The sequence below is a fragment of the Phascolarctos cinereus genome, unplaced genomic scaffold (genome assembly GCF_003287225.1).
Source record: "Phascolarctos cinereus isolate Bilbo 61053 unplaced genomic scaffold, phaCin_HiC Scaffold_3;HRSCAF=262, whole genome shotgun sequence".
Taxonomy (NCBI): domain Eukaryota; kingdom Metazoa; phylum Chordata; class Mammalia; order Diprotodontia; family Phascolarctidae; genus Phascolarctos; species Phascolarctos cinereus.
In genome coordinates this window covers 72,130,525-72,141,707 of record NW_027555736.1, presented here as the reverse complement: position 1 = coordinate 72,141,707, position 11,183 = coordinate 72,130,525, and the positions used below count along the sequence as shown (strand labels likewise).

The following is an 11,183-nucleotide window of genomic DNA, read 5'->3' as shown; positions in this document are numbered from 1 at the left end:
CAAAATAAAAGGAAAAAATGCCTGCCCCCCTGCAGCTTACATTCTATCTGCCTGTATAGCAGTAACAGCACTTCAAACTGATTCTAGCTATAACTTTTAGTTGCCTATTACAGTATAAGGTTCTAGCAAGCCCGAACTGTGTATCTAGTAGTGCCTCCCCCATCTTGTACTTGTGAAGTTGACTTCCCCAATCCAAGTGTAAGACTTCAAATGTGTCCCTACTACATTTTATCTTATTAGATTCTGCCCAACACTCTAGTCTATATCAACATCTTTTTGAACAGCTACCTCTCCCAGCTTTAAAAAACAAACATGTTTTGATGCCTTTTTATAACACTTTTCATTTCCTCCCAAAAAGTAGTTAATCAAAGCTAATACACTGACCACATTTGATAAAATGTCTCATCCCCATATCTATAGTCCATCATTTTGCTACTGAGGGGAGGGAAATAGGTTTACTCCTCAGTCATCGGAAGTCACTGCACTGTAGTTCTGCTATCTTTCATGTTGTTTTCCTTTACATTATTGGATTATCTGAGCAGATTATTTTCTTGGAACTATTTAGCTTTATTCTTTTCTTCATCAGTTCATACTAGCTTATCTGAATTCTTTGTATTCATTGTTTAATACAGAGCAATAATATTCCATCACATTAATATATTATGTGTTCAGCCATTCCCTTATAGATGGGAATCTACTTATGTTTCCAATTTTTTGCTAACACAAAAAGGGGTGGAACAAATTTTTTTTTTTGCACGTATTATCCCTCCCAGATTTGTGTCATCTGCAAATCTGAAAAGCACATGATTTAGGCTTTACCAAAGTCCCTGATAAAACTGTTAGAAAACACAAGGCCAAGTATTTACTCTTGGGACACTTCACTGGAGATCTCCTGCCAAGTTGACATTTGTGTGGTCATTCAAGTAGTTCTATTGCCATCTAAATGTATTATTATCATCTAGTCCCATGACTTCTTCTCTTTTGCACAAATATAAGATGAGATAGGATATGAGAGGCATTGTGGCACAGTGCCAGAAAGGCCGAGATTCAAGACCTGCCTCTGACATATACTGGCTGTGTAACCCTGGGCAAGTCACTTAACCATCCCACCCTCCCAAGCTTTAGGAAGCTCTCTAAGACTCTATGTTGCAGAAAAGTTGACAACCTACAGCACTAGAGGTAATTTCCTTTTTTTAAAAAATTCTCTATATAAAATAAATCACAAGTTTAGTCCCTATTCCTATGACATGAAATACTCTAATAAATGCTTTGCTAAAATTTGGATAAACTCTAGCTACAGCTTATTTCAGATTTACCAGTTAAGTAATCTTGTTTTAAAAAACAGGGGAATAAGGTTTATTTGGCATGATTTTTTCTTTGTGAAGTTCTCAATAAAAATCAGATATTATTTATGAAGTGCTACCTAAATGTTCTGATGATGATGATGATGATGCAGTGGCTCTTTCTAACCCACCATTAATTTCCTCACTTTTCTGTTGTCTTTATCGCTCACAGAAAAGTTAGCTACACAGTCAGGCAATCCTTCTATCCACCCACATTTCTAACTCTTGCCTAAGTTACTAAATACTCTTTCCTTTTTGTCCCTTTCTTCATTCCGTTTGTGAGCCCTAAACTACCTTCTTTGTGGCCATAAGCATAAAATTAGTGCTAAAGATCACACCTGCCTCAAGGAGAAAGGAATTAAGACCTGAGAGGCAGTACCATCAACCTCTAGTCACCCTAGAAATAGTCATAAATACCCTTTAGACTCACCAAAAAACCTCCATCTATTAATCAAAATGGGTCAGAAAGTAGTGCATTTACTAGTCTTATAACAATTTTCCACCATTACAGAGCCACACTTTGGGTTAAACCAGTTTTTGTAGGACAGCCTAGGAACCAAGTCACCACTGCTAAGTACCTGCATATAGGAAAAAAATGAGCTGATTCAAAACATTTGACTTCCAAGTTAGCTTTTAGAATACAAGGCTATTTTTTTTGGGGGGGGGCAAGGCAACTGAGGTTAAGTGACTTGCCTAGAGTCACACAGCTAAATGTTGTGTCTGAGGCTGGATTTGAACTAGGGTCCTCCTGGTTCCAGGGCTGGTGCTCTATCCACTGCACCACTCAGCTGCCCCTAAAGCTATTTTTAAGATGGAGACTGCCTCCACTGCACTTTAGCTAGTTCTGAAAATGGCCCAAAGCTTACTTGACCTTAGGCTTTGTCTTCCAGAAAACATAAAGGTGAAGTTTCTTCCTTATTATAAGATGCAATGTAGTTATTAGCCAGCAAAGAGAATTGTATCAACAGATACAGCTACAACTACTAGGTCCTCTCTCCCGTAACAAACTCCCCAAGCCTCCTCAGGTTTTCCCAGAACTCTTGAGATGTAGTCAGCCATAAGCTTCTCTGACCCAAAGAAGCCTCTTTTATTAGGAAATTTATTACAATTGAACTGATCTTCCTATTTAGCTGTATAACTGCTTAATGTCTTTCACAAGTTAAATTTAAGTTGGACCCTAGATATTAAAAATGAATTCTGATAATTCTGTAAAAACTCTATAAAATCTTAAGTAAGAGATTCAAAACAACAGAAGCTATTTTAGGAGAGTTCTGGTTTTATGCTCATTAAGACAGTGGCAGGCCACCTCACTTTAGGATAAAATACTTCCAATAGCTCCTTTGCTTCACCCCAATGTATTTCCTAGATTTGCATTTGAATAAACTAATGTTTTTGAGTGCAGAATTCACAGGCCAGAGTTGCTGAAGATCTGATAGCAAAAGGCCTAATTTCTATATTCAATAACTGCTTGATTAAAACACAGAAAAATGAAGACTAATTGAAACAGGAGACTATAAAATGTCATTTATAAATTATCACGTGAAATTAAGGACCAGCAGAATTCCATTTATCTGTTTAACTATCATTTATATGCAGAATAACAGCTGGGACCCAAAATGCCTCCAAGGGCAAGTAGTGACAAAAATATTCAACAATACAGATGTCATTTTTAAAGGTAGAATTATTTCCTTCAATGTCTTTGGTAAAATATGTGTGAATTTTTATTTTTATTTCTTGTTTTGTTTGAATAATTAGAAGGAAATTAAGCACAAGTAAGAATCAAAGACATTTCCATTGATACTTCCTGGCATAATGGAAAGAATGCTGGCTCTGGACTCAGAAGGCCTGATTTCAAATCCTGGTTCTGCCATTAAATACCACGTGACCTTGGGCATGTTACGCTCCCTGACTTGTTCTTTTTTTAATCTACAAAATAAGGTTGAATTCCAAGGTCTCTTCCAGCTCAATATAAGGCTTTATGATTCTTCTTAGAAAATAAAAATGTGAAAAAGTCACATCAAGCTTCTAAGTGATATAGTGTAGAAAAATGGCACTGGACTAGGAGTTAGAAGACCTGGATTTTAGTACTCGCTTTATACACACAAAGCAATGTGACACTGTACCCTAGGAGGTATAGTTCTAAGTAATTAGATGCAACTACTATTTTTGGAAGAAAAAAAGCCCTTTTTTTTTTTAAAGAAAATTATTAGAAATTTTTTAGAAAAGTAAATAAATTTAAAAAATATAATTTTTTGGAAAGGTAAACAATGATGGAATCTGCTGAAACAGATAATAAAAATTCTACCTTGGTTTTGTAAGCACAAATATTAATGAAATAACTTGCATTTTCTCTGTCTCCCTAATTTTCAAATGAAAAGAGAACCCTGAAAATAGGTAACTACTATACTTAACAGATGCTTATCTGAAGCATATAAAGTATTAGTGGGCTCAAGATCCAAGTACTTCCTGTGATCTATAACAATAAAATAGTTGTCTTTTGCTTTTTTTAAAGTTTATCCTATGCCTTTAAATTGAAACGTCATCTAGCAATACTCCCCTTCCCTTGAATCCATTATCTCCCAGTAAACTATTAACACTGGCAGCCACACCCCATCACCCTTAGAAATGCTTGTTATCATTACTTATAATAGAACTGAGGTTTCTATAATACCTTATGAAGCCCTTTCTACAAAATCTCATTTATCATTATTATTATTATTGCTAAAAGGATCATAGGATTTTAGAGCCAGGAAGGGACGGTAGAGATAGTCTAACCACTTCATTTTATAGATTAGTAAACTAAAGTTGTATGAGTGGCTTGTCTAAAGTCACACAGGAAATCAGTAGCAAAGCCAGAAATCTAACCTCAGTCTTGTGACTCCAAGCCCAGCACCTTTTCATAATACTACCCTGCCTCCAATATTAATGGCTCATTTTTAGTGTTTTAAGGTTCACAAAGCACCTTTCTCACAACAATGAAAATATCAAAATGAAGCAACAGTCTTAAGAGAGGTGAAACTGCTTTCCCAGGATCACAAAGGCCCAGATATAGTACAGAACTTGCCTAGGATCATATTGCTGCTAAGTGGCAAAGGTCTTTCCAATTCCCAAGTCCAAGTTTCTTTTCACTATAACACTTTGTGAGTGCCTCTAGGGCAAGTAAATATTAGCTCTCCTAACTCTTTCCTTCTTATCATGAATCTCTAGGACTTAAAGAGATCTCTTTCTACCTGCTAGTTGACAAAAATTCCATAAAACTGATTGTTATGTTTTTAAATGGTTAAGTCTTCTACCATATCTCAAAAGGTGATTTTTTAAAAATCTCTATGACCAGTGAAGCTCCATCATGAAATTTTTTTCTCCAAACAAATCTTATAGAGAAATGTGGTGAAGCTAAAAGATAATGGGAAGCACGTACAAGGGTTCAACATTAGACTTTAGCCTGAAAGTTAGAAGTGAAATCTGATATCCTTCCTAATTTGCTTATATCCTGTGCTTATACCTATTCCAAGCCCACATGGTTAAAAAAAGCCCAACCATCTGTCAGCTGCTAAGATACCAACTCAGGCTACTGGAACCCTCATGGCTGTCAAAAGACTTAAGCAGCAAACAATGAGAAAACTGTACTTGTTCTAGGTCACTGAGTTCCCTAGAGTTTACCTACACTGACCAACTAGGCTGCTTTAACAGCTTAGTTGATGATCAATTAAAAAGGCAGTCTATTGGAGATGAATTATATGAGGCTATGATGGAAGGAGTACTGGAATAAAGGACAAGTGTGCATAAAAAGAAATGGAAAGGAAATTGGAGGAGATGAATAAAGGTTAGTAAGGAACAAAGCTGGAGGAGGTAGGTTACAACAGCGGCTTAGCAAACTTATTTCCTATAAAGTCAACTTCAGAGATCGAGGGTTACAAATGGACAACCCAGGAGGCGGCTTGCCTTGTACTTACTGGTTAACCCTGTGAAACTGAACATTCCAATCTGTTCCGTGATGTGATTCCAGGTTCCTGGGGTGCCGAGGGCTTCCAGGCGAGATCTGAGTTCGGCTCTCATTGACAGAATTCGGTCAGCCATTGTCTTAACATTTTCTTTCCTGTAAGAGTGAGAAATGAAGTAAATTATTATCTAGATTAAAAGGAAACATTTTAGACACTCCTACCAACTAAAAATTAGCTAGCAAACATTAAAAATGGGTTCAGAGGAGGATTGGTCCGCTTTATTGTAAAGATAATGCTTTAATTTATGCAATGGATTAAAAACAGACCTGATTAAACAGGAAATGTTGACAACTATTGACTCCATAAAATGGTTGTATAAGGTGTCTCAAAAGTCTTAGCGTAGTCTTAAGATTTAATACCCTGTATCTCACAGTGGGCACTAATCAAGCTAAGAAGCATTTGGTCATTTAATTACTTTGTAAAAATTCTATGTATTATCACTCTCATGTGATACAACTAGATGTTCTGGTCCACTAAGGGTTTCTTCCTGACTTCTCAACTCCATGACGACAGTATGGATAGACCAAGCATAGATCAAAAGAGCAAATCAATGTTGCTACCAGGGGTAGTGGAATACCACGAGATATTAGAACATTTTATTTCTCAACTGGCCAAGTCGGTAGACCACCAAAAGTTCTTCCCACTAGGTCCCACAGCCAAGTGCCTATATTAACCTCGTAGTAATTAATATTTGACTTGGCAGCTAAGTGGTGCAATGGATACAGCACTGAGCCTAGAGCCAAGAAGACCTAAGTTCAAATCAAACCTCAGACACTTACTAGCTGTGTGACCCTGGGCAAGTCACTTAACCCTGTTTGCCTCAGTTTCCTCACCTGTAAAATGAGCTGGAGAAAGAAAAGACAAACTACTCCAGTATCTTTGCCAAGAAAACTCTAAGTGGGGTCCCAAAGAGCCAGACACCACTGAACAACAACAAATATTTGACTTAGGTAATATTTTCACTTTTTAAAAATTCAGTTACATGTTTGTTCAAAACATATCCCTTTTGGATGTTGAGCCAAACAAGATGAGAGTCAAGAAGTCTATTTTGTAGGAAATGAAGTACTAGGATGCCCCATGTATCCTCTATTCTCTAGAACACTGGATTTTAGGATGAAAGGGAATTTGAGAGTTTGATCAGCCCATCCCCCTGCTTCAGCTTCCTAAGAGATTCTCAGGTCCACAGAAATGCTGAAAGACACAGCTCCTTGAGAGCAAGAAGCATGTAAACATCTTTGTTCCCCACCCCAACCTTACCCTCAACCAGGCACTTAATACCTTACATGTATTAACAGTAGGCAATAAATACTTGATAAATGAATCCTTAATACTAATAACTATTTGTCTGGTTATTACTTATTAACATAAATCATCTAATTTATGTAATGGGATAGGTTATGTATAAAGAAGCCCCATGTTCTCTAATTCTCTTATTTCTACCTGGGAACCTTACCACATGGTAAAGTGCTCAGGGCTGGAAAGGGTAGTGGCCACTATCCGAGCTCCTTGAGCAGGAGGGTTGGACCACAAGACACGCACAATCTTCTCCATCTGGGAAAGGACACGTAGGACGTTATCACCATCTTTCCCAACCACGGTCAGGTTCCCCACCCGCTCATCTAAAGAGAGAGACATTTATCAACTCTAAATCCAATGATCCTTCCCCCACACAAAAGCTTCCAACCCAGCCAAGACACTTGTGTGATACAGGCCCAGCGTGCTAACGGTGTTTCTTTAGGGGGGCACTCACTGTAGAGCCCGAAGTTCTTGGAGAAGGACTGAGCACAGAAGAGCTCAAAGCCCTCATTCACAAAATAGCGGACAGCCCAGGCATCCTTGTCTAGGTCCCCAGATGCAAAACCTTGATAGGCTGAGTCGAAGAAAGGGAACAGAAATCGGCGCTGCAAGGTGGGAAGGAGAGTTAGAAAACGGGAACTTGCCCTAGTCTTAATTTGCCCAACCAAAACAACCTATCTTCTCAGAATGAGCACCTGACTATGTTTACAGATTATCAATTTCTTTCCCTAAACTCCTATAGCTATAACTGGTGCCCTCTGTTCATCTATGAGCAGAGTAGCAAGCCAGAACTCAGGAGCTGGACAGGCCCATGGACAATATGGGAGAGGGCCCTAGCACATAAGAACATATTCAAACCAGAGGATCATCCCACCACATACATCGGAACATGAGAACACTAAAGGGGAAATCCTCTGTGCTCTTGCAATTGATTCTCTTCAGAGAATCCCAGTTGGCTAGCTCTTAGTCAACACATTTTAACACTGTATTTCTCAGGAGCTCTTAAGGAGATGATCCCAAGCCCAACTTTAGTGCACAAGGCGTATCCCTCAATGCTGATATTTAATGCCGACTGCATCAGTACAGCAAGGTTTTAAAAACATTAAGATGGATCTTACTGAGAGAGATGATTCTCTGGATTGACTGATGCCTTTGTGCCATCAATCAAGTGGGTTCTGGAATCATACCAGTACATGCATTAAAAAGGTATCTGGTCGTTATCAACAGCATCATGGACAGATGTCTGAAAGTGGCACTTACCTTCATGACAGAAGCAATCTTCTCCCACTGCTCTGGAGTTGGATCAGTGCCAGTGGGGTTATGTGCACAGGCATGAAGGACAAAGATAGAGAACTCTGGAGCATTCTGAGGAAAAGTAATATACATCAGTTCTGACTGGCATCAACAGGAAATATCAGGAAGTAGAATCAGTACTGGCTTGGTAAGCCAATGAAAGAAATGAGGAAGCTGGATTCGTTCCATACTTGTAATTAAACCCCAGAAAACACCACCTCATTTGAGGAAAGTGGCTCAGCCCTACTCAACCCAAAGACAAGACTCCCTTCTTCCTCCTAGAAAGCCTTCCTAATGCCACAGGGCTCCCAGTAACTTTCCATTATGTAGTAGATAAGACATAGAGAGATAGGTAGATAGACAGATAGATAGATAGATAGATAAATGTGTATGAGTGAATGAATAAATAAGTCTCCCACCTCCATATCTTGCAGCAGGCCCTGAAGGTCAAGCCCTCTCTTAGCTGCATCCCAGTAATGATATGTTCGGATGTCCGTAAACCCAGCAGCACCAAATACACCATTATGATTTTCTGAAAATATAAAGTTAGAGTGTTTCATTCACTACTTGCTATAATTTAAAATCCCACAATACATACAGACCTTTTCTTAGGGATCTTAAAGACTTCTTTCTTATTATGAGACTTCCTGGGACAAGGTCATTTATAAGAATTTTTGATATAAATTCTACTAGTTACATTATAACTGCAATTGCAATTTACTGTAGTGGTATATCCAGCTACCAAGTTACCTGCCTGTCCAATATTCTGATTTCACATTTTTACCATTTATTCTTGGTGAAATCTGAAGTCTAGTATCAGGTTACTCACATATAACCCACAACTCAACTCAAGGTTTTGTTGATATTCTCTCTGTGATCAATAAGGAAGTCAAAAGGATCATTGTTTCCTGTTCTCTCTTTTCATCCTTCCCAGACAAGGAAAAACTCACCCCAGGTTGGAGAAGACACATAGACAGGAGTGGCTGCATTGTTTGTTCCATTGTACCACTTGCGTAAGAACTCGGCTCCAACTCGAAGGGCGCCCGTTCCCCCCAAAGTCTGCACGCTTCCTATCTGAAACAGAGAAAGATGATCAGTGGTTGGGGGTAGTGAAGTTCTATTCATATTTTCCAGAGACTCAAAATCTCTGTGGGATGTTTCTCTGCTGCAGAATCTGAACCAAGATTTCTCAATTCCTTAGAAAACACATAAAACGAAATGGTTTCAACTTGTCAGACTGATCCATCTTGTACTAATGTGTCCCATATTTTTCAGAGATATTCTGACACCATATGTTATACTCATTTAATCCTTCCCTCTGATCAGCTTCATCTCCTCTTAAGAGTCACATCATAAGTCACATTAGTTCAGTGAAATATAGGGTGGATTAGTTTTCAGATTGAGCATCCTCACACATGCACACACACACATTTTCCTATTGATGCTTGGATCCTTTAATTCTGAGATGCCAGAATACCAATAACTGTTTAGCAGAGAAAGGAAAAAGCTCTGCTGCCTAAGTCTATCTTTATTGGTAGAATACTACAGATTAAGAATTAAATCTACCTAATGTTTTAAGCTAACAAGCCTGAATTAGAGTATTTGCAAATTAAATGTGTATGAACATACACAGAGCCAAAGCCACCCTCCAAATGATAAGTGGTCAAAGAATATGAACACACAGTTCTCAAAAGGATTGCAAATTATTAACAACCATGCAAAAGAATTCTCCAGATCACTAATAGAAATATAAATGAAAACAACTATGAGGTTTCATCTAACACCTAGCAAATTGGCAAAGATGACAAAAGAGAATCTTGAAGAGCTTACAGAAAGACTGACACATTAATGCACTGCCGGTGGATCTATGAATTGGTCCAATCTTTTGGAAAACAGTCTGGAATTATGTGAAGTGACTAAAACGTCCATATCCCTTGACCTGGAGATTACACTGATAGGCATGACCCCAAGGAGGCTAATGACAAAATGACAGACCTCATATACAAGAATATATTTATAGCAGTACTTTTTTTATAGTACCAAAAAACTGCAAACAAAGTAGATGCCCATTGACTGGAAAATAGTTAACAAGCTGGGGCGCATGGAATATAACAGATCATTAATGTTCTGTAAGAAACAATTACTGCCGTAATTACAATAAGCATGAGAAAACTATCTATGAGTGTGAAGTACTGTAGGGGCCTATGAGTGTGAAATACTGTAAGCTGGAGACTTTTTTTATGTGTAAGGTAGTTTTGCTGACCTTTTTTTTTTTGCAATAAGGGATGATGGGTCTGGGAGAAGAGAAAATATAGGTGTTATAAAAATGAAAGATATTGAAAAACCAGAAAGACAAACCAGGAAAAAGTGAATGACCCAAAACATGGGTCTGAGCCCATAAATTCTTATATTGATGTGTGTGTGCACGTATATATCTTAAATTGCTATCGTCTAATTAAGGCTTTATTGCTGTGGCTGAAAAAATTAATTACCCTGTGGCTAAGCTAGTAATGAGCCCCTCTCCACTAAGATAAGCTGACCCTTGATAGGCCTGTATTGAAAAGTATACAGATACTAACAAAAACCACGCAGCTTGTTCCCCTTTCACTAATTTTCACTGACCCCAATGGACCGAAACAGCAACACCAGCTCTATGTCTATTTAATATACTTAGCAGAAGAATCTGCTGTTGGCAATAGCCACAGTCTTAACCTGATACGTGTTTTCAAATCATACAATCTCTGATTTCTTCTTACAATGAAAATGTTGCTTTCAAATTCAGGCTATGAAAACAATCTGGCTGGTGTCCCTCAATAGGTATTTACTTCTTGGCTGATGCCCCATACCTGATAGAAGTGATTTCTCTAAACCTACTCAGCAGCTCAGTCACTGCAGCAGCAGAAGAGCCAAGATGCCTAATCCCCAATCTGGTTCTGTAGGTTTCTCGTGCTTCTCAGACAGTGACGTTATGTAACAACCTCCCTATCTTATCCATCACGCACTACTAGCTTTTACTTGTATTGTCTTGTACCCATGAGACAAATAAATCACATTTAAACTAAGCCAATACTCCTAATAAGAAATGCAAAATATCCTCACTGACCTTGGTTCCCAAGCACCCTCCTTCCTCAGAGCTCACCAGATTCTTAAAGAAGGAAAGCAGAGCTACCCTGAAATTTTGCTTATTACTCTGTGGACAACTGCCTATCAAGAAGGGAATTAGAGAGTGCTGAGCATGTTGGTGCTTCAA

The 11,183-nt window shown here is 38.3% G+C and overlaps 1 protein-coding gene across 1 annotated transcript in view; it reads right to left on the bottom strand.

Annotated features, from left to right (window-relative positions):
* The window catches only part of GOT1 (glutamic-oxaloacetic transaminase 1), a 31,225-nt gene that overhangs the window by 5,935 nt on the left and 14,107 nt on the right, over positions 1–11,183 (bottom strand). The window contains exons 3-8 of the mRNA XM_020996758.2: positions 8,884–9,007; positions 8,353–8,465; positions 7,901–8,005; positions 7,095–7,245; positions 6,798–6,963; positions 5,297–5,439 (exon numbers count right to left, since the gene is read on the bottom strand). Coding sequence (XP_020852417.1) covers positions 5,297–5,439; positions 6,798–6,963; positions 7,095–7,245; positions 7,901–8,005; positions 8,353–8,465; positions 8,884–9,007 — 802 coding nt within the window. The remainder of the gene's footprint in view (positions 1–5,296; positions 5,440–6,797; positions 6,964–7,094; positions 7,246–7,900; positions 8,006–8,352; positions 8,466–8,883; positions 9,008–11,183) is intronic.